Genomic DNA, 27937 nt, shown 5'->3' with positions numbered 1-27937 from the left:
TTACAATTTACCAAAGCTATTTCCCATATATATAAAGAAAAAAATTTCAGTATGATAAGGATGTATATATATATATTAATTACTACAGGCAACACAATAGCTTGAAAAAGTAGTTTAATTGATAAATCGAGGTCAGAATAATGTAATTTTTTAATAAAAAAAAAAAGAGATCCATTATTGAAGAGGTTATATTTGAGGCTCTATTTCACTTAACGTTAATATAGTGTTCATGTTGAGAGGAAGATTAATTTTTTTAATCTTCTGGATAGAGTGAAATATGAATTTCATTAATCAGATATTTCTGAAATGGGAACCCAATGACATTTATAGTTCATTTATAGTTTTATTGTACGTAGTTTAAAATATTGTTATTCTGGTTCATTCTAATTTTAAAATCTAATTTGAATGTGTTTTCTAATAGAAATTTTAGTAGAAATGTTAAGACATACAGAGTGGAAAAACAAAGTCAAACGTTATCTTTGACTTTCATTACAAAATTATGTGCAAATTTCTAGATTCTTTTATGTTTGCTCTTGGTTTCTTTTCAAAATAATACTTAGCATAAGTTCAACACTGCTGCTCTGTTAACTCTTTTGTTTTTGCAGGAGCCATATAACACACCTCTTTGAAAATGATCGCCACTTTTCTCACCTCTCAACGTTGGAAAGGGAGATGGCTTTTCGCACTGAAATGGTTAGTTTTCATGTGGTATTTTAGGAATCTAAAAACTTGAAGCTTTTTATCAGGGAAATTTTCAAAGATGTTCCAAAGTAGAAAGAGCAGACACCTCCCATGCCCCATCCTGTGGCTTCAACACCTGGAGACACAGCCATCTTTCTTTCATTCCCTCACCTCCACACAGCCATCTCTTTTTAAAGGAATCCTCAGACATCGTATCATTTCATCTGTAAATACTTTCGTATGTATCTCAAAAGAGGAATTTTTTGTTACCCACAATACTTCTGGCGCACTTGAAAACGATAAACAGCAATTGCTTAATACTATCAAATGTCAATCAGTGTTTAAGTGACCTACTGGCTTTTTTTTTTTTTTTTCCTTTTTACAGTTGGTGTGTTGGTAGGCTTGAATTAGGATTCAGACAATGTCTACACATTGCGCTTAGTTGAGGTATCTCTTGTCTTTTAATCTATAAATTCCACTTCTGATTTTTGTTGTTCTGCTCTTTATTTGTTGTAGAATCCAGGTTATTTATCTTACAGAATTACCCACAGTAATTCATGTCATTTATTATGTTCCACTGCCCCAAGTTTCCTGAATAATTGAGAGAGACCTGATAACTGAAGATTCAGTGGTGTTCTTTTTGTCTGTTTTTTTTGTTTGTTTGTTTCGGTAGGAATATTTCATAAGCGGGTGTACATCTGCTGTATCATACAAAGAGGCACACCGTATCTGGTTGTCTCAGTTTCTGTGATGCCAAGATTGATCAGTGGGTTTAGATATTGTCATGTTGATCCTTCCATTATAGCCTAGCCATCAGCCTAAATCAGTTAATTCATTAAGATTACCAAATGTTGATGATCTATTCTAATTATTTGTTTCCTGCATTTGTTGACTGTAATTCTTCTATAAAGAAGAATTTTCCCATAATATTTATTTATTTATTATTTAATTATATATTCTCTGGTGTACGCTTTGTACAGGTAAGACAAATAAATGCTTGAGTTTTTCCTTTTATTTACTACTTTCTAGAAAAATTAGTTGGTTTCCTAGCATTTTCTTCTGGTAACTGATGGAGTTCCATCTTTTGGAATAAATCATTATGAACTGATGAATTATAACATGTTTTGTAAACTTGTAAAACTGTCTTTAATGAGAGTCCTTGCATTGACTTTGTGTCCCTCTGATGTGACCTTGCTAATCTTCTATAGCTTTCATACTTTCTGGTACTATTAGGTGTATCCTTTCCAGACCTGGAGTCATCGAGTTTTCCAAGGAGCCCCAATTCCTTTCAGTAGCAAGTGGTAGTTAGAGACCACAGTTTTGGTGCTAGAGGTGTTTATTGCTATTACAGTTGACCTTTGAACAACAAGGGGGTTAGAGGTCCTGACCCCCGTGCAGTCAAACATCCACGTATAACTTTTGACTCCTTCCAAATTTAATGATTAATAGCTTACTGTTTACCGGAAGCCTTACTAATAGCATGAACAGTTGATTAACACATGTTTTGTATATTACATGTATTATAAACTATATTCTTCCCATATAGTAAGCTAGAAAAAAGAAAATGTTATTAAGAAAATCATAAGGAAGAGAAAATATACTGTATTTATCCAAAAAAATCTGAGTGGAACTGCGTAGTTCAAACCTGTGTTGTTCTGGGTTCAGATGTATTTGATACTAGATTGGCCATTGTGTCTAAGCCTTTTTAGTAAACAGAACTAAGAAACAATTTTTTAAAGAGAAATTATGATCTTATATTCATATTTTAAAATGCAAATTTAGGATGAGTTTTTTTACTTACTTTGTATTAAATTTATATCTTTATTGTTAGCTTAGGAATCTTGGTTTCAAGTTACTTGTTTTTGAGGAACAAAAGTACCAAAGGTATTATTAAACATATGATTATTGAAAACATTTTAAGATTTTCTTGCATTTCTTTTTGACTTCAGGATATATTCCATTAGGGATGTACAGTAGAATTACTGTATCTTACAGTTATTTGAAATCTTCCAACTTGATAGTTAATTCCTTTATTTTGATGTTTGGGGTTTACAAAATTTTTGTTTTGTAATTCAGTAAGATATTTACATGATTCCAAAACAAACCTATAAAACAAGATAGGTTGTAGTAGGTTTCTACAGCTAACATAACAAGGGTACACTAAACCAGGTGGCTTAAAAGCAGAGATTTATTCTCAGAGTTTCGGAGGCTAGGAGTGTGAAGTCAAAGTGTGGGCAGGGCCACGTTCTGTCAGAAGGCTCTGTGGGACAGTCCTTCCTTGCCTCTTCCTAGCTTCTCATGGTTTCCGGCAATCCTTGGCATTCCTTGGCCGGCTTTGGAATTGCCATCACTCCAGGCTCTGCCTCTGTCATCATGAGACATTTTCCCCTGTGTCTCTGTGTTTAAATTTCCCTCTCATTGTAAGGATATCACTTATTAGATGTCCTCGTTTTAATTTGATTATGTCTTCAAGGAACCTATTCCAGATAGGTTCACATTCACAGGTGCCAGTGCGTATGAAATTTTGGGGGATATTGTTCAACTCATTACAGTGGGAGATATTTTTAAAAAGTGATATGAAAGCTAAATACCATAGTAGGAAGAACCATTTTTTTTGTTGTTGTTTTCAATAAATATCCAGGTATGCAAATTGCTTTCATATTTATGAGCTTTAAATCCAGTATGGAATTTGACAGCTGATGTGTCCTGGCCACCAGGGCAGCTGTAGGCAAAGTTGTATAGAAGATGCAGTATGTTTCCTGTCTTGCCCCATACTGCCACTTATACTCCCTCACAAGGGGAGCAAGTACTAGTACTTGCTTATTTTTTGTTCTTTGTATTATTCCAACCTCAATATGTCCTATTCGCTCATAATGGGAGTACCACTGCTGTCCTCCCCGACCCACATGATCGCAGTCCTATGGGGTTCTTACTGTATTCTGAGCTGGAAGGAAAGAAAACAGCCTGGAAAAGTGGTTGGCATCTGAATGTAATAATTGATATGTAATACATCAATATGTAGCCTTCCTAATATATTTTCATTTATACATGCAAATCTGGAGGAAAGATGACTGCTAGCAGAATTTTGGGGAATCAGATAAGCAGGAAGGGGGAAACATTTTTGCTGAGGGAAGATTTCTTGGATCATGGTAATTTATGTTCTGTAGTAAACCACTCACTCACCCTGTTCATAAGGTAGCCTTTTCTAACAATTAAATTAGTATGGGACCTGGGGTTTCTTAGATTATGTATGCTGTCTGAGTTATATTACTTTTTAAATGCTAAAACTATTTTTGAGTAAATTTTGTGTTCAATTATTTAATTTATTTTTTTTGAGTTCAATTATTTTAATTAAGGCAAGGTTATACTAACATATGTAGTTCTTTTTTGTAACCTAAGATTGTATTAGTGATCAGAAACTGAAAGCTATTATTTGCCTGATTGCTTTATTTTTCAAAAACAGTGTATTTTTTTTAAGCTGATAAGAGGCATAGTAATTATGTGCTTTTTATTATAACTATAACATATATTTGTTTCAGGGACTGTATTATTCCTACTTTAAGACTATTGTGGAAGCACCCTCATTTTTGAATGGAGTATGGATGATTATGAATGATAAGCTGACTGAATACCCCCTTGTTATTAATACATTAAAAAGGTTCAATCTTTACCCTGAGGTAAGTTACTTTTTCAATTGTGATTTTTTTTTTTTTTTTTTTTTATTTTTTAAAGTGTTACTTGCATTAAATGCTGATTCTAAATGTAAGGTATAGTTCAATATATTCTATTTCATCTTCTACTTAAAAAGAAATTATATATCTTGTTTTGGAAAGAACTATGAAAAAAATTATTATTAATTTTGGTGGGCTTTAGCTAGTTTCATGGGAACTGTGATGATTTCATGGTTTAGAAAATTTGAAAACTATTTAGATTCGGTGTGTTTACAGAGATGATAGCAAGGGAGTGCCATTACATGTCATTTGCCAAATAATGTTTCTTCCCTGTCTGGGATTCTTCACTTAATTGAATGAATGCCCTTTTTGCGGGGAGGGGAAAGATGGATCCACCCAGGAGGTGATCTCAATGATATCAGTAACTTTTTTAGCCTCTCTTTTACTGTCCCTGCCTTCATTTGACACATCCCTAAGCATTTTCCAGGGCTAAACTGAGATGTGACTCAGTGACATCCTCCTTGACTTGATATGAGGTTCCTCTGTTAACACACTGCCCCTCTGACTCCCCCCTCTTAGCTTGCCTGAGCTGCTAGACAGCATGTTCTCCGGCTAGGGCGGTGGGGGCCTTGGTCTCTGAGGATCTCAAGCTTGGGCTCTGTACCAGGACTTAGCAGGGCTCTCCGTTATTCCCATTCCACGAGAGAGGAGTCCCAAACTCCATCCAGATCAGTGAGTTAGCTGATTGATTAATGAGGAGATAGAGATAGAGGAGGTAGAGACAAATAACCGCCAAGTTCCAGTGTTTTGTTTTTGTTTCTGTTTTTTTAAGTTTATTTATTTTGAGAGAGAGAGAGTGAATGGGAGGGGCAGAGAAAGAGAGAGAGAGAGAGAGAGAGAGAGAGAGAGAGAGAGAGAGAGAGACAACTCCAAGCAGGCTCCACACTGTCAGCACAAATCCCAGTGCAGGACTTGAACTCACGAATTGTGAGAACATGACCTGAGCGGAAATCAAGAGTTGGAAGCTTAACCTGCTGAGGCACCCAGGCACCCCTGTGTTGTTTTACTAATGTACTGCTTATGAGTACTTTCTATAACCGTGTATACATTTATTTTTACAGAAATGGGATCACATAGCAAATATTCTTTTATAAGTCCTTTTTGTCTTTTAGGATATTTGTAACAATCTTCCTGTGTCATCTTTTCTTCTGCAACATCAGTTTTGGTGGCTGTATATCCAATCTCCCATTGTTTATTTAGTCCATCTTTTATGAAAATTTTGGCTGTTTTCAGTTTTTAAAATATTCTAATACTGGCATGAGCATTCTTGAAGCTAAATTTCTATACATGTCCTTATGTTTTTTAAAGTATAAATTTGTTGATGTGGAACTATTTGGTTCAACAAATATATACTTTAATGACTTCGGTATGGGTTGCTAAAATGTTTTCTAGATAGGTTATACTAATCAAAATTACCACTGGCAGTGTTTTTGAAAATGTTTGTTTCCTTGAATCCCTGCCAATTTGGTAGACAAAAAAATTGAAATCACATGATATATTTTTCTCATTGCTATATATGTGTGTATATATGTATTTCGTTCGGTGCTATACATTAAAAATGCATTTTTACTTATAAAAGTAATGGTTTATGTCCTTTGTCTATATTCCTATTGCAATTTTGTAGGGGTGCATTTACTATATTCTGGATGTTAATACCAGGCTATCTGGGTAAACCTTTTCCTCCGGTTTTTGTTTGCCTTTAACTTTGTGTATGATATGTATGTATTTTTTCTGTATAGAAGTAGCATACCTATTAATCTTTTAAATTTATGATTTTTCATATTTGTAAAAAAATCTTCATTCTTTATTTTAATTATTTTTTTGGCATTTATGTTTTGAATATTTCTGGAATTTATTTTATTGCACAGTATTAGAATAGGAATCTAACCTTATATTTTTTCAAAATGGTCTCATGTGTAACCTAACACTTTGATGAGTGGTCCATCTTCTTTCTCCCTACTGATTTGAAGTAGCTTTCTTTATTATATACAGAATTATTCTACGTATATGCTTGCATCTGTTTTGGGGCTTTGTATTCTGTATTGGGTTAGGTTGAGGTCCTGGAAAGCAGGCTTTCAGATGGAGATTTGCATATAGGAAGTATCTAGAGGAGTGCCCTTGGGGGCAACACCTAAAGGGGATGAAGGAAGTTGGCTGAGGCTGGAGGAGTTGGGCTCTGATGCAGTCACAACAGAGGCTGCAGGTAATCCCACCCAGAGCTCTGGAACTGAGATGACCCTGCTGGGAGTTGTCCTTGGCCTTTACATCCCTCCCTATTGACTAGTCTGGTATTGAATGCCCAGTTACCCGTGGGTTGCCTTTGGGTCGCCTTTGGGTCAGGGTGTAACCTATAATGAATTTACTGTCCTCCAGTTGAGGGTAGTTACCAGAGTGGGACTCTGGTGGGAGCTGTCAGCCACCAACCCTCCCTGCCCCTGAAGAAATGAGTGTCTCAGCCCTGGAGGAGGATATGGTAACACTCCTCGAGGCCTCTGCCATGATTACTTTGATCTGTCTGGCTCTTCTTCCCGCATCACACTGTTTTAATTTTTTTTAAGTAGCAAGTTTTAGTATCTGTTAGATAGAATATTCCCTTCGGTTATTCTCCTTGTTATATTGCCACATAGCACTTCTAGATAGACACTTGGGATTTTGCTTAGCATTGTTTTATGTTTATGAGTTAATTTGAGGGAGAAGTCACATCTTGAGAAATTAGATCTATTCAAGAGGACAAACTATCTTTCGATTTGTTCATCTCTTCTTTTATGTTCCTTAGTAGAATCTTAAAGCTTTTGAAAAATATAAATCTTGCGTGTTTCGCGTTATATTTTATTCTTATGTATGGGTGAACAGTTGAAGCCTGGCTAATGAAGAATCTATGTAGGGGATTGTAAAGCTTACTTGACTAAATTTAAAGGGAACCAAGTGGGTAAGTGTAGAAAAGGAAGGTTTAATAATTATCAAAATAGGGGCGCCTGGGTGGCGCAGTCGGTTAAGCGTCCGACTTCAGCCAGGTCATGATCTCGCGGTCCGTGGGTTCGAGCCCCGCGTCAGGCTCTGGGCTGATGGCTCAGAGCCAGGAGCCTGTTTCCGATTCTGTGTCTCCCTCTCTCTCTGCCCCTCCCCCGTTCATGCTCTGTCTCTCTCTGTCCCAAAATAAATAAACGTTGAAAAAAAAATAATTATCAAAATATCTCAAAAATATTCTAGTAATGAAACTGTTGATGATAATATCTTTTCTCTAAAAATCTAAAAAAATGCCTCTATTTTCTTAAAAATAGGTAATCTTAGCCAGCTGGTACCGGATTTATACCAAAACAATGGACTTGATTGGTCTTCAAACCAAGATATGTTGGACGGTTACCAGAGGAGAAGGACTCAGTCCTATTGAAAGCTGTGAAGGCAAGGTTCTTTCTGTGATAATGTGTCAGAGGCTTCTGCTAGATTCAAATGGCTTGGGAACACTGGAATTAATTGGAGACTGCTTCACTTACATTCTGCCCTGAGAGGCTGGGCTCATTTGGGGCTATAGGTTGGAACACCTACATATGCCTTTTCCATGCATCTTTGGCTTTTGAGCCGGATAGTACCTCAGGGTAATCAGGCTTTTCATGGACTCCAAGTTGGATACTGCTTGGCCTCTTCTAGTCTTAGAAGTCACATAGTATGGCCTCTGCCATCGTCTGTTAAAGCAGTCACAAGCCCAGCCAGACTCAAAAGCATGAGCATAGACCCTCCCCTTCCCCAATACCTCGAAAGGAGGAGTATCTGAATTTGTAGCCCTGTTTTTTTTTTTTTTGTTTTTTTTTTTTTTTTTTTTGTTTTGTTTTTTTTTTTGTAGCCCTGTTTTAAAACCACGGCAGTTGGAGCGCCTGGGTAGCTCAGGGAGGTGTCTGACTCCTGACTTCAGCTTACATAATGATCTCAGTGTCCTGTGATCAAGCCCTGCCTTGGGCTGTACGCTGGGCTTGGAGCCTGCTTGAGATTCTCTGTCTCTCTCTGTCTCTGTCTCTGTCTCTGTCTCCGTCTCTCTCTCTGTCTCTCAATAAATAAACAAATAAATAAGTAAATAAATAAGTAAATAAATAACTTTAAAAAATAAAAAATAAAACCATCACAGCTACTGCCCTGTTCTCATCTCTGTTCTGCAGTAGTGTCATGTGTTCCTATGGGAACCAAGGCAACCATTGAAGATATCTGTGCCATTTTCAAAATAAGCACATTTTAATATAAATTGCCAGACACACAGAGTAATTTATAGTTAGAACATATGTTTTTTTTTTTTTTATTTTTAAAGGATTGGGAGATCCTGCTTGCTTTTATGTGGCTGTAATTTTTATTTTAAATGGACTAATGATGGCATTATTCTTCATATATGGCACATATTTAAGGTAAGACTATTCATTGAGAATATTTTGGTATGTATTATAACACTATATACTAGAATAATAAAAATGGTGAGATAAAGATTAACTTTTGGTTTCAGTTTTATAATATTTCTAATAGATCTACTTGTAGATACAAAATTCTTTCCTATTTGAATGATTTCATCATTGGCATAGCCAGCCAAACTTAAAATAATTTTAGAGGCTTAAATAGAGAAGGGTGGGGATATTTGATTAATTTTAAATATTTATAGGCTTTTAAGCATAAATAATATATTGTGTACATAAAATATAAGGAAAGGACCACTCATTATCAAATGGTGTTAACAATTCTATTTTGCTGATGTTAAAATAGAAATATATTTTAGACAGATATTTAATATCTGACCTGATATACTTCACAGTTGAATAACAGTCCTTAAAGTAAAAGATTGACAAATTTTGTAAGCATCTTTATTTTTCTTCTTTTTTTGACAGTTTGTTACATTGTGTACTTGTTTGAACAATTTTACCTTGAGAATATGTTTAGAATTTTTTTATATTGCTTATAGATTCCTTGTAGTACAGAAGTATGAGCATAGGTATATGACTTTCAATTTGGGTTAATGAGTTTGAATCTGCTGTTATACCATTATCTTTGCCTTGGAAGTACTGGTATTTTCAGTATAGTGCCTCAAAGATCTCTTTCATTCCTAGCTCAGTGTTTGAGCAGATAACAGTAACTTGATAAATATTTGTCAGATGAGGAAGTTATTAGAAGATCAATTTAAAGTATATTTGCATATAGATTTAAGATACTTTGATGCTAATATTTCTGATTTAGCTATAACAAAGTTTTTTTAATCATGTCACTGGAGGAGACTGAAATGAAAATGCGTGATTAAAAGATGATGTGGAAAATTTTGTTTTTGAAACAAGCCACACAGATATCTTAACCAGAAGTATATGTTAATTGGTCAAGAGGAAGCCCACCTGAAGGAGAGCATGGCCAGTGTGCCTTGTATTATGATGAGCCTAAGGTCTCTGCTTTGGGAGGGGGTCCATCATTTTGCTAAGTACTGCCTAGCTGTCTAATGGATGGGTAGCTTTATTGCGTTTGGGATATTTGATTTTGAGGAAAAGAAGTTAAAATATGGAACAACAATATGGCATTGTTGCTAAATTGCCGACCTATAGTTATGCTACCTTTTTAATTGAAAGAATTTCTAAATATTTAATAAGCATGCAGTATCATTTCCTTATAATGCATCGTTTTGAAGGCCAAGGGTATGACATCCGCTGCAGAGACTCCATTTTGTGGTTTTGACTGAGAGGTTCTCGGTGGTTTAGGCCCTGACCTGAGATTTCTCAGCCTTCAGCCCCCGCTGTCCCCAGACAGCAGTTTTCTCCCTACATATGTAGGAGACACATGTTCATTTGTCTAGTCCACATAAAGTACGTACCAAGTGGCTTCTTTGTGAGCTGGTGCGCTTGGGTTTTGACAGCATGTGGTGAGGTGAGGTGGGAGATGAAAGTGGTGCTGAGCGTATGTAAATGGGAGACAGCCAACAAGGATAATGTGCTTCTAGTGCTGGTGGCAGAAGTTTGTTCTGGGTGGAGGGTTGCTTTAGCTGTCCCTTGGAGGGTCAGGGCATTTTGGATAGGTGGGGGAGGAAGGAATTCCAGGGAGAGGCAAAGGTGGAAAACGTTGGATGTAGAAAGCAGATGAGTTTTACTGGGATGCAGATTATTGAGGAACATTGTTGAAGATTAAGATTGGAGAAATGGTTTGGCTGGTTGGTGCATGACCTTGGCTGGTTTGAGACCTATTCCAAAGCAAGCGAAGACATTCAGAAATTTGACCAACGGAGGGACAGGATTCAAACTAAACTACGATCTCATGAGACCCTTGATTTTCACCTGTCACTACAGTTAGACAGTAACTCCTTTAGCATAGCATCTGTCAAACTGCAGGGTAAGGCCTACTCGGTGATTTTAGAATTAATTTAATTGGTTTGGCGCAGCAGTATTTTTCACATGAAAAAGAAAAGAATACAAATGTAAATAATAGATTATACAACATTTTGTAAGATAGGTAAGATTTAGAGAAACTTCTATTTGCTATTTATTGTATATACGTGTATACATGTGCATGTGCTGAGTTGTAATGTAAAGTCTCATTTCTTATACTTTGAGTGTAAAGAAAAAAAATCTATAGACCACTGCTACTCGGTATGAGGGAGTGATTACCTTACGCATTTGAGTCTTTCCAAATAGCTGTTTTTGGTTTCTCTTCCTGGCTCCGAGGGCTGCAGCCTGTTTCAGCTTCACCCACTTGCCTGTTTTGTGCCCCAGCCTTTCAGGTGTTGCTTGACTCTTGGACCCTGAGGGTGGTCTGCCTTATGCACCTGGGCTTGGATATAGACCTGCAGTAGTGTCACACGTTTTCACTTCTCTCCTTCTCCCTTTGCTCTGTTTGCGGGCATTTTTTTAACCCTACCTGAGTAATCACTTTAGCTTGAGCCAAATGCATCCTAAACTCATTTCTTTCCAGCCCCAAATGAATATCTAGTTCTTGTACATTAACAGAGCCCCTTCTAGGGAGCCTTGACTATTGCACTGTGCCCTGAGGGCAGATGTGTAAATTAGAGTCCAGTGGTGATCCTGGTTAATATTGTGTTGAAGAGAGTCTTCAGTCACGTCTTTTCTATCAGTTTTTTTCATCGTATTTTAGAATGTTCTTAACATGAGTATTTTTAGAGGTCTTAAATTGCTAGGTAGTTCTTATTGTTTTCTTTCTTGGTGGTTAGTTCTGTCAACCTTCTAACTTTATAAAGTGGGATAAAGCTGCAGACTTCTTAACATGTGGGTTAAGAATAAAGAGGAGGATATCTATAACTGTGGTTAGAATCTTTTTATAAATTGTATTATATAAATTTACAGGCAGATTGAGTATGACATTTTTACTCCAGAAGTATATTTCTTTTTAAATAGTACAGATATAAGTTTTCTGAAGTCAGATAAGTCAATCCATTTCACAAAAAAAAAAAAAAAAAAAAAAAATGGAAGGAGAAACAGAAAACACAGCCAAATGGTGAAATGGGTCTGGGCTGCCAAGCTCTGACTTGAGATGAAGTAAGACGTTTTGTCAATACAACCTATTCATGATGTATCTCTTTTTCTGGAATTCTCAGTGTTCTGTTTTTGTTTTTGTTTTTAATAAAACATATGTTGTTATTTTCTAAAAGCTGTTTTGTTAATTCATGATTACAGTTATCTATTTCATTAGATACCCTGACATGTTTCAGCTACAGACTAATAGTGTCTGGAGGCCAGTTTCATAAGACTTGGTATGTGCAAGTTTCCATTCTGCAGGAAGGAGGGTTCTCTGAGGGAACCTTCAGGGACTGTTAGGAGCTCAGCTGAGCTAGAAGAGGGAGCTGAGCTGTCAAGTATTGGAGTCATCCATTAAAGCAACAAGCCAGAAACAAAAGAGTTAAGCCTTCTGTCACTTACTGTGATAATATAGCATGAGTCTAAAACTGGAGAAAACACAGACTATCCCTGGCCCACTTCCCCCCATGGAACAGTACACTGGTTGAGAAGTGGGGGACCAGTGTAGACATGGGGGTCATCTCACTGTTGAGGAAGCCCTGAACAAAAGGCTACAGCAGTTTTATGGACCCTGAGGTAGGTGGGGGAAGGGCAAAGGGAAGATGGCTAGGAATGGAAAAGTACTGGGTACTGAGTCAGACTGGGGGAAAGTATCTTCAGAGCTCCCCCTCTCATCCCTCTATAAGGAGCCCTTGGCAGAGGCATCTGAAGAGGACTTCTGCCCAAAGTCTCAGATAAAGAGACCTAGGAATGAAGGCAGCTGGGGGTAGGAATGCAAAGATGTGAAGGCCATGACTGGCCAGGACATCCTGAGTCCTCAGAGACTGCCATGCACCAGGTGTGTGGGGGGAGGGTAGCTGTCTCAGTGAGGCCTGTCAGGTAAACCTTTGTAATTGTCTGTGGTTGGGCCTTAGAAATTATCTATGGGTTTTTAACCAGGAGCCCAACTCTGTAGGGCATCTGTGGGCAAGGTCATGAGGACAAAGGGGCATCTGGAAGAACGGGCCTGGTCTGAATGTCCAGCCGAAATATTGTCAGGGGAAGAGCTGTCCCCTGTTTCCAAATTCATCACTGCATCCTGGCTCTCAAGGATATACCAAAACAGAACAATTTCTGTAGGTGAAATGAGCATCTTTAGCTGATGCCAGTAGTAAGGCATGTGGAAGCCAAGACAAAATATGGACAACAATCTGATCTAGGCTCACCTGGGTATTAATCTCAAGTTAAATAAAACACGAAGGGCACCTGGGTGGCTCCGTGGATTGTGCATCCAACTTAAGCTCAGGTTGTGTTGCGGTTCATGAGTTCAAGCCCCACATCGGGCTTACTGCCTTCAGTGTGGAGCTGGTTTCAGATCCTCTGTCCTCCTCTCTCCACCCTTCCCCAACTTGCATTCTTTCTCTCTCAAAAATAAACAAACATTAAGAAGAAAAAAGAATCTTGGCATGAGTCAGTACTTGGTTCTGTACTGACTGCTTTCTATGGTTTGGTGTCCATCTGTCATCTTGGCGTTTTCCTTCACCACCCAGTGTTCCTTCATTGCTCTCTTATAATGGGATCTCTTGTGCCATATCCTATGTATTCTTCTTTCTTGGTTTATTTTTTCACTCTGGTACATCTTCTAGTGACTAGATGGGAGGTAAGGTTTTGCATATTTGAAAATGTATCTATTTTGTCCTTATATTTGATTGATAGTTTTAGCCAGTATTGAACTCCAGATTGGAAATCATTTTCCTTCAGAATTTTGAAAGCATCACACTATTGTTGTCTTGGTTCACATGGTGCTGTTCAAGTCTAAGTTATTCAGATTCCTAAATTTTTGTATGTGACCTTTTCTCCCCCGTCTTTCCTTCTGAATGATTGTAGAATTTTTTCTTTGTCACCGTGGTTCTCAGATTTCACAATCTGTCTTGCTGTAGATCTGTTCCCCTTTATTATCTTGTACGTGTGATGGGTTGTTTCAGCGTTGCAGTTTGTGCCCTTGATTTCAGGGAAATTTTCTTGGATTATTTCTTCACGTACATCATTCCTTCTGTTTTCTCTTTCAAAACTTCTGTTATTTGAGTATTGCATTTCCTGATCTTCTAATTTTCATATATTTTCCTATTTTTAATATCATTGCTATTCTACATTCTAGAATACTTTGTCCACTTTATTTTTCCAACTCTTCTCACTTTTTCATTTCTGTTATCTTGTTTTTAATTTTCAAGAAATTTTCATTTGTTCTGTGAATGTTCCTTTTTTAAAAAGTAGTATTTTATTTTTGTTTCATGGATTCAATATCTTTATCTCGGTGGATACTAATGATTTTTTTCTTCCCTAAACAACTTTGGTATCTTCTGGTTTGCTTTTTTTTAATCTTTTGTCTTCACCTACCATGTTAGAGGTTGTCTTTAGCTGTCTGGCTATCCTAGGCTGTCATGATTGAGACAGGAGGACACAAAAGCAGTATGGAAGCTCCATATCGTGGGTGGAACCTGTTAACATTGAGTTTTTATATAATTTGAATAAATGACGTGGGAAGAACTTAGAGTGACTGCCAGTTCTTTGGTTTGCCTTTAGATGTAAAAGAAAATATAATGTAACAAAGGTTTTTCAGGGTTGTGATAGGGAGGTAAAGTGTTTCATCAAGTTAATTGGAATGAAAGATTATAGGAGAATTTTTAAGAAGTGACTGGGTAGGGGGGAAAACACCGAAATGAGTTAGGAGACACTGTCTTCTGTGTGAGACAGAATATACAATAAGATAATGCTTGCAGGGCACCTAGAAGAAAATTTGCTTTCAGAAAATAGTTTTTAATTGAATGAAGTGAATAAATAAATTATTGGGGGAAGAAAAACTTAGCTCTTGATTGCTATTTGCAAAAGGCACAAAAATGATATATTCTTTTTTTTTTTTAATTTTTTTTTTCTTCAACGTTTTTATTTATTTTTGGGACAGAGAGAGACAGAGCATGAACGGGGGAGGGGCAGAGAGAGAGGGAGACACAGAATCGGAAACAGGCTCCAGGCTCCGAGCCATCAGCCCAGAGCCTGACGCAGGGCTCGAACTCACGGACCGCGAGATCGTGACCTGGCTGAAGTCGGACGCTTAACCGACTGCGCCACCCAGGCGCCCCAAAAATGATATATTCTTATCTAGCATATAAGCTTTATTAGCATTTTACCAATTTAGGAAGTATTTTTTCAGTGGATTCATTTGAAGCTTTTCCTCTTCAGATTCCCATTTTAAGATTATTTGTTTACTGAAGAAATACGTTTCTAGCACTTTCAGAGGTAACTCTGAGGAAACAGAGTAACAGGAAAGCCATGGGTCTTTCCTAGGGGTCAGACTTGGGTAGCAAACTTTGTTGGTTTGAAGTGTCATTTGCTGAGATAGTGACCTAAAAAGGGACAGGTTTTGGAGAAAAGATGCCAATATTTTCAACCAATAACTTTCATCAATTTATGTGTACTGAAGAGAAATACTTATCTTTTAAATATTCATATACAACTGTTAGACCAAATGACTAAAGATGTGCTAGCAGGCCAAGTTAATAGAACATTCCAAAAAATAAAAATAAAAAAGCAAAAAACAAACAAACAAAAAAAACCCCTCCACAACAAGAACATGGAGCTGAAGAAATTCGAGCTGGTGCAATTCATAGCTTATTTAAGACATATTTTAGTCAAAAATCCAGCCTGCATAAACAATAATGCTTGATTTTTTAATGAAGCATGAACAACAGAAAAATGTCAAAACAATGGAAGCAAAGCAAAATTGGCATAAAGAATAAGAAGCCCAACTTTGCCTTGAAACAGGTAGTGGTAGGGGGAGTAGTATATTGATCTATAATAAAGAATTGATATGAAAAGCTACTCTATTCTGCCACAGAACCTAAAAGGACATTGAGTCACTTCATTGATAGCTTGGATTGGATCATGAGAAGAGACTAGAAAAACTGGTTATATTAACTATGACTCTTCACTATCATTATTCAGGATAGAAAGGGGGGATGTTAAGCAAAATTAAAAGGAAGATTTGGATATAGACTAATCTTCCATGCTTTCAGGGCTTCTGGAATACCTTTAGAAATAAAGTAGTCAAAAATTCTTTCTGGTATCAAAGAAGCATGAACCTGTAGTGACCAAAGAAAATAATAGAGTAGAGCAGAAAATGAGATGATGAATGCATTATGCTCTGTGACTGGTTGGTTTTTCTTGTGGAAGAAAAGGCATTTTCTGATGACTAGCTATGTCTACAAAAGAATGGCCAGGATTTTCTGACAAGAGCTGAGAAGCAATGGAGGATAAAGTAGAAACAGAGAAAGGTAAGTATTCAAGAAGAGAAGGAAGAGATCAGAGACAGATTAGAGTGGCCACAGTGATACAGAGCAGCAGACATTAAATGTAGAGAAGTTCATTAAAAAAGGTCGTTAAAAAGTTCTCCTCAAAAAGCCACCCCAGTGTAAGAGAGGAAGGGAAAAGAGGCACAGGGAACCCGGAACCCTGCCTCCTGTGAGTTAAGACTCTAGGTGTGCCTGTGATGAAGGAGAATAGCTGTGGATTATGGAAAACAAGCTGGAGTGTTGGGAGAGAACTGTTGTGAGAAGCGAAGTGAGAGAAATGAGCTCAGAGGGGTAGGCTTTCAGGAAGGTTCCAGGGTGGTGTCTGAAAGTAGCAATAGAGGAAGCTACTGGCCTCGCCCCCGGGCCTTGAGCCATTCAGGAGCATGGTGGTGTGGGGAGGGGAAACTTCTTCTCAGAGTAGGGTGAGGTTTCAAGACAGGAGAGGGAAGCATCTGGGTAGAGACTGAGGGTGCCGTGAAGGAAGTTGTTTACCATGGAATGGAGGTTCTGAAGGGTGCAGTGAAAGGTCTGGATGGGGAGTCAAGTGGTGTGGTGGGTCACAGTAGAGGTTCCACTGAACACAGGACACTGATGATGAGCAGGAGTCTGCATCTAGGCCAGTGACCAAGGACAGCAGTAGCATGAGGTGTGGGGTGTTTGAAAGTGCTCCCTTCCCTCTCCTGAAAGAAAAGAATGCCAGCCGCCTTTTAAGTGGATTGTCTTCATGTTTTTATTTACTCCTCAGATACCTTTTGACTCTGCCATAGACAACGCTCAGGCTGTGTGTTAGGCACTATGGCAGCCACAATGATGATTTGGGAAGTTCACAATCCAGTAGATAAAAGATTATGTTTTTGGCCCTGGCAGACAAAGAGTTAAGTTAAAGGCATTAATTAGTTGCCTCTAATAGACTGGGAGGGCTAAGCTGAGACTTTTCCTAGCCTTCCCGATTATCATTCTTGTTCCTTACCTTTACTTTCTGTGGCTTTCCTTAATGCCCCAGAGGAGCCAAAGAATCCATGTGTAAGTTTAGGGGAAGGTGCTCAGTGGGCCTGCCAGGTGTTTCTTCATCTGGCTAGCAAGGTGCCTAAGTCTTACGTCTCTAACTTGAGACTGAAATTCTCTTAATTCAGTTGTTTCTACATTATTCTCTCATTTTCTTTCTTAAGCATTTATACAAGAGTTACTTAACTTCAAGAGTTAGTTAATAACATTTTGAATTAACTGATTAGCTTTTCTTTTTCTCATTGAGTGTTGAACTTTGTATGTTTTACCATTTTTTGGTAAATGGAGGTACAAACATCAGTGATTAATGAAGCCCACAAAATATGATGATTGGTTTGAATTCATGTCACTTAAAGATGTGAGAAGAGAATTATAAGTTATTAAATGTCAGCAATGAAAAGTATTTTTAAGATCTTTCACATTCTTACCCCTCATTTTACATCCAATGAAATTGAGGCTGAAGGGGCGCCTGGGTGGCGCAGTCGGTTAAGCGTCCGACTTCAGCCAGGTCACGATCTCGCGGTCCGTGAGTTCGAGCCCCGCGTCGGGCTCTGGGTTGATGGCTCAGAGCCTGGAGCCTGTTTCCGATTCTGTGTCTCCCTCTCTCTCTGCCCCTCCCCCGTTCATGCTCTGTCTCTCTCTGTCCCAAAAATAAATAAACGTTGAAAAAAAAAAAAAAAAAAAAAGAAATTGAGGCTGAAGAGGTGAATGAGTAAATATGGTAAATGTTTAGCAAACTTAGAATATTATAAAACTTACACAATAGGAGCTTCAGAATTTTCTGATAGTTGGTGGTAATATTGCAGAAGAAGCTTTTTTTTTTTTTTTTAAACCACTAGGGAATGCTGAAATATCAACTGATCAACTATAATGAGGAAAAAAAAAGTCAGTCTTAAGTTTTCTGATTATTATATCTTTTCTGTTTAGAAAAATAAAATGACCTATGTGGTCGTTTGTACGGATCATAGGGGAGGGAGTTAATGCTGGAGACACTATTTTAGATTTGTTGCAAGTCACATCGTTTCAAAACGATTGTAACTCAGATATTCCTTGTAGGTAAGCAAATTTTGTTCTCCCTTCCAACTATACAGGACATGAAAGTGTAGGGGAAAATCTGCCCCCCTGGTTAGTTAAGCATAGCTGTTCGTGTTCATGGAAGAGGTTGGGCCATAACCTACTTTGTGGTAATTTGCTGAAAGGGGAGTTTTGTCACACCGCTTCTGCCTTTGGGAAAATGTCCAGTTCCGGAGCCCCACAGGTCGTATGGCAATTGAGTAAGGGTGGAAGACTTCTTGAGCAGACCTCATCATGAGTTTTGGTTGCGAGATAAAATGGGACTTGTGATCCTTCTGTTCTTGTCCTCCACATCCCTGTCCTTGTCTTTACTCTGCCATTAAAAAAATTCAATTCATAAAATTTCAGTTTTGATTCTTTTTCTGTTCAGGGTATTTTTAAAAGGGAATTTTACATTAATTTCCCAAATTGGTAGTGTTGTTTTGAGTCTCTTTTGTGTTTTAGGTTGGTTTGGATTATAATCAGATAATGAGGTGTCTTTCTAGCCAGGTACTCCAGGGACATAAAAAAATAATGCATATTCTCTGTATAGTTAAAATACTATATATATTCATAAAATTGAGCTTATTGATTATCTCATTCAAATTGTTAGTATGTTTTCTTCAGCTTATATGATCTACCAAAATCTGAAAGTGCTAAAATACTTTACTATGATCAGATTTTATTATATCCCTGTATTTCTAGAAGTTTTAACTCTAGTTATCTGACTGCCGTGCTGCTTGTCCATAAAAGTTTTATTTAAAGAAATAGAATTGAATAAATGGAGAGAGACATAATCTCCAGCTGAATGGGCAGACTTACATCACATAAATGGCAGTTCTTCCAACATTATCTCTAAATTTAATGACATTCTGATCAGAAACCGACACTTTTTTGTGCATGGGAGGGGCATTGGTTAGAATTACCTTAAAAAATGTTAAAAAATAAGAGTACTTGAGGGTGGGGAACTTTCCTTATCATATGTTAAAATTACCATAATGTGGGGTGCCTGGATGGCTTATTTGGTTAAGTGTCGGATTCTTGGTTTCGGCTCAGGTCATGATCTCACGTTTCATGAGTTTGAGCCCCGTTTCGGGCTCTGAGCTGACAGTGCAGAGCCTGCTTGGGTTTCTCTCTCTCCCTTTCTCTCTTCCCCTCCCCTGCTCACTTTCTCTGTCTTTCTCGAAATCAATAAATAAACTTAAAAATAAAATAAAATTACCATAATGCTACAGGAATAAAAACAGTGTGATATAGAAAATACAGAATTAAGTCAATTGGCTGGAAATAACAGATTCTAATATTGTAAGAAATTAAAGTAGATAAAGGCTGAATTTCATTACACTGGAAAAAGGAATGTTTATTTGATAAATGGTGTTAGCATAATTGGCTGTCTGTGTCAAAAAGAACAAAATTAGGGCTTTACACTTACATTTCTGTGGATGAAAGATTTAAATGTAAATTACAATGATACTGGAAGATATTTTAGAACACTGTATCATTTTGAGGTAGGAAAGATCTTCACAGACAAGACAGGAAATGCAGAAGAAATAAAGGAAAATATTGACATTTAACTACATAAAATTAACTGCATAAACTTTTATATTTCTTTCTGGCAGAATACACCATAAATTATTAAAAGACTTAGTCACACATATGACAGTCAAAAAATTGATAACCTTAATCTTTGAATAGGGAAACAGACAATCCAATAGAAAATCAGACAAGAATGTAAACAGGCAATTCATGGAAGAGAAATGCATATTGTCTCCAAAACCCATTAAACTGATGCTCTGTATAAGCAGGAAGGAAGTAAAAATAACAGTGAGAAAAAAGATACCACCTATCCAATGGGGAAAATACAAAAGGGTCTGGGCACATCAGGTTCTGTGTTATGGAGAAGCAGACCCCTCACATGCTGTGGTGGGGGTGTATGTGGACTGGTATGGCATTTTCTGGAAAGTTCATTCTTTGGGCAGTCTTCACAGTAAGGTCTGTCCTATAGAAATGAAAGCACCAGTATATGCATGTACAAGGATATTTATTTTAATGTGTTTTTAATTAATTAATTTTTTTATTTTAGAGTGTGAGTGGGGGACAGGGTCAGATGAGGAGACAGACAGAGAGAGAGAGAGAGAGAGAGAGAGAGAGAGAGAGAGAATCTAAGCAGGCTCTGTGCTGAGCATGGAGCTTGATCCCATGACCCTGGAATTATGACTTGAGCTGAAATCATGAGTTGGACGCTCAACCCACTCAGCCACCCAGGCATCTTTTTAACGTGTTTTTATTATAGTAAGAAATTTAAAAAATACTAGCATGTCCGATAATAGCGAAAAGACAGAACAAATTGTAATACATTTGTACTATGTAATATTTGACGTCCGTTAATAAGAACGTCTTGAGTTACATGTATTGATTAGGAATCATCTTCATAATAGATTGTTTGGCAAAGGAACAAATTTCAGAGAGGTGTTAGTAGTATGATCAAATTAAAATATATATTTGTATGGGTATAGAAAAAGATTTGGGAGAATGGACACACACAGATGTTATTATTTATCTTAGGTGAATAGGATTTGGAGAAGGGTGGCAGGGAGGAGACCAATTTTTAAACTATAGATCTTTGCACTTTCTGCTCTGGTGGAATAAGTTCAAAATATTAACATTTATTTATTTAAACCCGTAACTCTAGCTTACATTTTCTAAAGTCTCATGACTTTCAATGAAATTTGGGGTTGGCCTGTTTGCTGGTCTTTTTAAGAAGACGTGCTGGACCTCCAAGGGGAGAATGCTGGCTTTTGCTTCCTGGCCTGTACTACTTTCTGGCTCCTTTATTTGTCCCTCTTATTTCTGTGATTCTTCACTTCAGCCATTTTCTGGCCAGTATGCTGTTTCTTTGCCCCTTTATAGGTCATTTGTGCTAGTCCAGGTTGATAGTTGGTGGAGAAAAATTACACAGTTCTTCCATTAGTGTCCTATAAATGTGTGGTGTTCAGTGTCCGATGATCCCTTAAGATGGCTTAGCAGTCCATCTGTTTCCCCGGGTTAGCTCCATTCTTAAATGCATGTGGTATTTCAGACAAGCCTCTTTCTTCAAACTTTTAGCACTGCCATTTCTTCTCTAGAGCAGCAAGTGAGGGGCTCAAAACTCTGTAGGGAAAATGGCAACGCCAGAAACTATGTGCTGCTCTGAACACACAAACTTAACCTTCCTCTCGTACCAAGGCTGATTAGCCACCTATGCTGGGGAGGCCAGCCCTTCCTATCTCCTTCTGGGGGGATGTGGAGGGTGTGTGTGCTTGTTCCTTGGATTGTCTCCGCCATCTCATGTATCTCCTCTGTTTCCTTATTCATTCATCTCCAAGAGTAAGTATCATGGCCTAGGATACCTGTGTCTGATTCTTCCTTACCTTCCTGACTTGTCTGTGTTATACATGTACTTGTTGGGTAGATAGAAAGAAGGAAGGCTATTTGGGCACAATAATGAGAAAACAACATGAGCTAAAGAGAGTAGAAGACCTCAAGAGTAAAGATGAAAGAAGGGCAGCAAACCTAGAACAGCCTTTTTATCCCCTGTCCAGATGCTCCTGGCCAGGATGGGAGGAGAGTGAGGGGATGCGTATTACTCTTACCTAAGCAAATGAAGATTTAATTGTTTCAACTGCCAAACTATGGCATTGTGACTTCTTAGCTAGAGTTAGAAGCCTGATTTTTGTGTTCTTTTATAAGTTTTTGAAAACAGATGAAAGGTAAAAACTTCATCTGTAAACTGATGTTTGCCAAGCATGTTCTATAGGAAAGCTTGGGATGGGGTTTGGGAAATAATGAATTAATCAAATCTTTAATGGGCTGGCATGCTTTCTGAATTTCCAAGAGTAGGAGACCATATGGTGTTTTCTACCTTAATGACCACTAAACCTTTTTCTGCACTTCTCTCCTCCTCTTTCCTTAATCTATTATCCTGTGTCTTCAGAAAAATAGTTTGAGAACTGTGAGGACACAAATAAATATATGGTACGGAAGAGTGAAAAAAAAAAAAAAAAAGAAAAATATCAGCTTGTTTTATGCCCAGGAATGCGACTATTCACAACTTTTTATTCCCTGTCAGTTTGGGGTTTTTTTGGTACATTTGGAAGATGGAAAATGACTTTTTAAAAATGAAACTAATTTTGACTAATGTTACGGTAAAGGGAATAAACTATTTTGTAAATAAGCACAGTAGAGTGAGTTCTAGTGTGGCTAAAATTTGTGTAGTACTAGAAGTTTATCATATTATATTATTTCATGGTTTCATTAGGGTTGACCTGAATTTCAGTTATTTGAGTTATGTTTTCTTACCTTCTTTTCCAGCGGCAGCCGATTAGGAGGCCTGGTTACAGTGCTGTGCTTCTTTTTCAATCATGGAGAGGTACGTAGTCAACAAATATTTTCAGAATTTTTAGACGATTGTACTTCCAGAAATACAAGTTTCTTCTTTAGGTAGTCAATCAAATATTTTTTTAAAAATTTGGGAGATTTTGCTGATGGAAATACAGGTTTCTTTTTAAAATTTAATTTTCTTAAATTTAGTCTATAGTAGCATTCTTTAAATGCTTGATCTTATTTTAATACAAATTTTACACTAGCATTTATTTTAAGTTAACTTTTTGTGAATATTATATCTTTTGTGCCATATATCTCTTAGTGATTTGAAGCAAGATGGGTCTGCATCAATTCTTTATATAATTTAAAAGTGCGGAAGTTCACGTGTAGTGATAATAGAAATAAGCCAGCCATGGATGTAGTTAACTTCCTTGTGTGGGGGTAACTTTTTTTTTTTTAAGTTTGTTTATTTATTTTGATAGAGCGAGAAAGAGCCCAAGCGGGGGGGGGAGGGGGCAGAGAGAGCGAGAGAGCGAGAGAATCCCAGGCAGGCTCTGTGCTGTCAACGCAGAGCCTGACGCGGGGCTCCATCTCACGAACTGGGAGACCATGATCTGAGGTGAAATCAGGAGTCAGATGGGTCGGATGCTTAACCAGCTGAGCCACCCAGCTGCCCCAGGGGATAACTTTGTGTTGTTGGAGCTATATAGTATGTTTCTGTTTTAATGCATCTATGTTAAACTTGGATGCATTTTTAAGTCTCCTTTGCAGATATTATTCCTGTAAATTTGCACATACCCAAGGGTTTTCTAAAGAGAACCCTATTATAAAAAAGTATCGACTCTGTCTCCAGGCTACCTGTGTTCAAATCCTGGCTCTGATGTTTAGGGGCTTCGTGACCTGAGCAAGTCATATGTCTCACCTGCCTTAGTTTCCTCTTTGTAAATGGGTGTAATGATGTTACTCATCTCATGAGATTATTGGGGAGATGAAATGAATTCATGAGTGTAAAGCATCTAGAACAATGTTTGGCACATAGTAACTGTTATGTAACTATTACCTTGTATTATTATTAATAACTTAGTTTAGATTAAGTTCTAATATAAATTCAGGATGCCAGTGAAATCCTTCCACTAAATGAATTGTAGTTGTAAATGAATTTCTATTAATAGATCTCTATCTGGTTTTCTTTCATGGTAAATTTTGTATGAGGGAAAGGAAAAAAAATTCAGCTTGTTTTGTGTGAAGTAACTTAATCCTTTTATGCATTTATAAACTCAGTGTCTACAGTATTTGAATATGCACACGTTAAAAAACCCTAATTATACTAAAATGTAACTGTAGAGTCAAGGTTGAACTTTTTTTTATTGTTATGTTAACTAACATAGGCTTAATATTTAGAATCACAGAAATTTAAAGCCAGAGCAGCCTTAGAGATTAGAGCATTTGAGATAAATCATTGCAGCATGGTTTGTCTGACTTTTGAGCAAGAAAAAAAACCATTTGGTTTTTTTTGCCTCTTTTTGACTGTGGATGCCACTCAGTGTAATAGTGCGGACCATGAGACATGTGGAAGCACAGATCCTGGGAGAATGACCTAAGAACTAGGAAGTAACTACTTAACAGTGGAGGAAAGGAGCGCTGAGTGTTCACTATGAGATGTTGGAGGAAAGAGATTATAGAAAAATTTGAAGCCAAGGTGCAGTTTTAAAGACGATGGTCTGTTAAGCAGAAAGGTCTATTGTGTTACCCTCGGTCTAAATTAGAGGTGGTCAATTCCCGATCTTATGTTTTTCTTACACGATTTTGATGCTCACATAGCATGAACATCATTCCTTACAAGGCTTTTCAGTTTATACCAATGAAATTTGGACTATTCTGTTCATTTTTCGGGTTGATAGACTTTCCCTTTGATACTTTTTGGCTATTTGGTGTGTTTAAACATGCTTAGACATCCCTTTCTACTTAGGAAAGGGTCAACTAAATGTGACAAGAATTAGAATTGCAGTTACACTGAAATAGTCAAGTAGATAATTGTACTTAATCAGTAACTTAGCTTTGGAGTAGAAACGTGACCATTCTGAGTAAAAACATTGAAATTTCGTAGAATAAACTGCAGTTTGGGGTAAAGTGAGGGTGAGAACTTAAGTAACTAAAACCATTTATATTATAATTTAGTGTTTATTTTGGTTTTCAGACTGTGATTGTCAGACCCTATTTTTTTTCTGAATTTTAAAGATGTTGCTCAAAGTCTATAATTTTTATAGAAGGGAAGCATCTACTCTGGTCGTACCTATTCACATGTTTAGTGAACTGTTCTAGAGCTTCCTGGTGTTTTGCTCACCGGAATTGCTGGCGGTTACTAATCCGGACCCCTCTTTCTTAGGAGAGTTATCTGAATCATGCGAGTGAATGGTTTGTATGCCAAAAAATAGTTATGGATTGTTACTTGCTTTTAAATTCTATTTCCATTGTTTAGTTTGCTCTCTACTTGAGTCTAAGATAGTATATTTTGAAAACAGTCTTTCACTCAGATGATTTCATAAGGGAACATTTTGGCCTTAACAAAAGAACTACACAATGTATAGTATACAAGAAGTAATCAAATGATTTAAAACAGAAATTTAAAACCTCCAAATCTGAAACCTGTGAAAATGTAACAAAGGACTTATTAATTGCTCATAGTAATAATAATATTGAGCTTGCACATTTCATAATAAAAATTATGTAGATGTTTTCACTTGTCAAGCTTTTTTTTTTTTTTTTTTTATTAAATGTTGATTCTGTCCCAGTTGGGAATTATTGCTAAGATGAAAGCTAACAGTTTTGCTCTGCCTTTTAAATCCTTCCTAATTACAAGATCAGATGTATGCCACATGGGTTGATACTGTAGGATTTTTAGCATACTGATTGAAAAGCATTTAGAGGAGTGTATCAAAAAAAACCTAAATACAATATTTCTCTTTAATTTTAGACTGTTAAAAATTCATTATATGTGAAATAGGTTTGTTTAGCTTTTTCATGATGAGATTTTTTAGAAGTTATTACTAAGATGACTAATGGTGTTTTATGTGAAACATGTTCCCAGATAAAATGATAGGCACATGTGAGGAGGAAAATTCTTTTTTTTTTTTTTTTTGAAACCAAAGTAAATAATTCAAAGTAGTATATGAAAGGTTTGCTTTAGAGGCATATCTAATTAGCCTTTCTTTATTACCCATAATATATTTCTGACCCATATTGGTTTCTTAAATATTTTTGAACTGAACTGAGATAATGTACATGTTCCTAATTAGTTATTGACACAGTTATGTTATTTAAGATTTGGAAAGCAGTTCTTAGAACACTTTGAAAACAGTCTCATTAATCCTTGGGATGTTCTTGTATGGTAGATAAATAGGAGATAATAATATTCCAGTTTGCATAATAATTGGAAGCACTAAAAGGTTAAATGTTTGAGTCAAGGTTGCTAAGCAGGGACAGGATTCTAAGTTTTCTGATTAACCCGTAATCTCTCCAAACTTCTCTCAACACAGATAACTCTCAGAAAAGGGAGTAGGATTTCAAAGATAACACAACAGTTTATCTTTCAGGAGTAAAAGTACAGAGATCTTTCCTTGCTAATTTGTGGAACTTTTTCTCTTCCCTCTTCCTTTCTTTTTTTTTTTTTTTTCTTCTTCCCTCTCTCCCTTCTTCCCTTTCTTGTGATGGTAACATTTTGGCCAGGACATTTATTCTGGGTCTTCTGTTTATTCAACTCAATGAAAACAATGTATACAGAGGGCTCATTGTATGCCAGGTACTTGTAGATGCTGAGGATATGTCAATATGTCAGTAAAACAAGGACCCCTGTCCTTGTGGATAAGCGTCTGAAGGTCAGACCATCTTCTGTCTAAGGTGGGAGAATCCTGGCTTTTGGGGAAAGTAGCAAGGAGGCTATCACAACAGGAGCAGAGAGTAGAAGGGTTGAGGCCAGTTAATAATGGGGAGTAGGATGTGGAAGAAGCCAATTGTGTAGTCCTTGTTGGTCACTATAGGGTTCATTTGGAGTAAGTAGGAAGGCCATTGAGGAATTACATGCAGAAGAGTGATGCAGTTTAAATTACTTTTTACATTAATTTGGAAAATTGTGTGAGTATAAAGATGTGTTATTTATTCAGGCTATTGAGAGGTGTGTTTATCAATTTGTGAATTTACATTAAAATTGCATTAACTCCAAAGTCAAAAAAAAAGTGTGCTGGTCTTAGATGGGAATGTATATGTTGATTAGATTTGAAAACCGCCTATAATATAGTAGAAAACTAGCCTCTTGATGACCTGGGCCCTGCTGGGTTCTCAGCACTGTCCAGGCTCTTCTCTTTGCTTAGGTCCCACTGCCCTTCCCCCTCTACTTCCCAAAAGGACCACCCCTTTTCCTTCCTCAGAGCCTTTGTATGTGCTGTGCCTTTGCCCTGCAAACATCCCTCCCTTTTTATCTCCTAGCCATCCTTCACATCTGGACATTTGTGTTTGGGTGTCAGTGATATTTTTCATTCTACAGATCTGGGCTTCCATCTGGTAGAATTTCTCTTTGGTCTTAAGAACTTTATTTAGCGTTGCGGTGAAGATCTGCTGCCAACAGGGTCTCTTAGCTTCTGCCTGTCTAAAAATGTCCTTATTTTACCTTCTTTTTTTTAAGCGTGTTTTTGCTGGATAAGAATTCTAGGTTGATAGCTTGACCTTTCGGAACTTTAAGTGTTATTCTATTGTCGTCTGCTTTCCGTTGTTTAATGAGAAGTCAGTTATCATTCTTCTTATTACTCTGAATGTAGTACATCTCTTCTGTGGTGGTTTGAAGACTTTCTTTTTATATTTGGTTTTCATTGGTTTGATGGTAATAAATTTAGATGTGGTCTTCTTTGTATGTGCCCTGCTTACGGCTCACTGAACATCTTTGTTCCCTGGATTGATTCTTTTAAATTGGTTTTGGAAAATTTTTAGCCAGTATCTTCAAATATTTTGTCTTTTCACTTCTTTGAGGATTCTGATTCCATGTATTTTTGATGGGTTTTTGATACTGTCTTCCTCTTGTTTTTATTCATGTTTTGTTTGTTTTTTTTCTATCTTTGTCTCTATTTAGATATTTTCTCTTGCCATGTCCTTGAGTTCACTGGTACTTTATTCTAATACATTCAATCTGCTACTCAGTCCGGTGAATTTTTCATTTAAGATATTATGAATTTCAATGTTAGAATTTCGGGGGTTTTTTTGAGCTTCCATTTCTCTATTGAAAATTCACATCTGTTCACCCAGTCTATCT

At 37.1% G+C, this 27937-nt stretch overlaps 1 protein-coding gene across 7 annotated transcripts in view; it reads left to right on the top strand.

Annotated features, from left to right (window-relative positions):
• The window catches only part of DPY19L1 (dpy-19 like C-mannosyltransferase 1), a 106124-nt gene that overhangs the window by 27346 nt on the left and 50841 nt on the right, over positions 1 to 27937 (top strand). For all 7 annotated transcript variants that reach the window (XM_030308216.1, XM_030308217.1, XM_030308213.1 and 4 more), the window contains 5 exons: positions 606 to 693; positions 4221 to 4358; positions 7694 to 7814; positions 8710 to 8803; positions 22627 to 22684. In XM_030308216.1, coding sequence (XP_030164076.1) covers positions 673 to 693; positions 4221 to 4358; positions 7694 to 7814; positions 8710 to 8803; positions 22627 to 22684 — 432 coding nt within the window. In that variant the 5' untranslated portion in view covers positions 606 to 672. The remainder of the gene's footprint in view (positions 1 to 605; positions 694 to 4220; positions 4359 to 7693; positions 7815 to 8709; positions 8804 to 22626; positions 22685 to 27937) is intronic.

This window comes from Lynx canadensis, chromosome A2 (assembly GCF_007474595.2).
Source record: "Lynx canadensis isolate LIC74 chromosome A2, mLynCan4.pri.v2, whole genome shotgun sequence".
Lineage (NCBI taxonomy): Eukaryota > Metazoa > Chordata > Mammalia > Carnivora > Felidae > Lynx > Lynx canadensis.
Note: the sequence above shows the minus strand (reverse complement) of the source record. Positions and strands in the feature narration are given on the sequence as shown.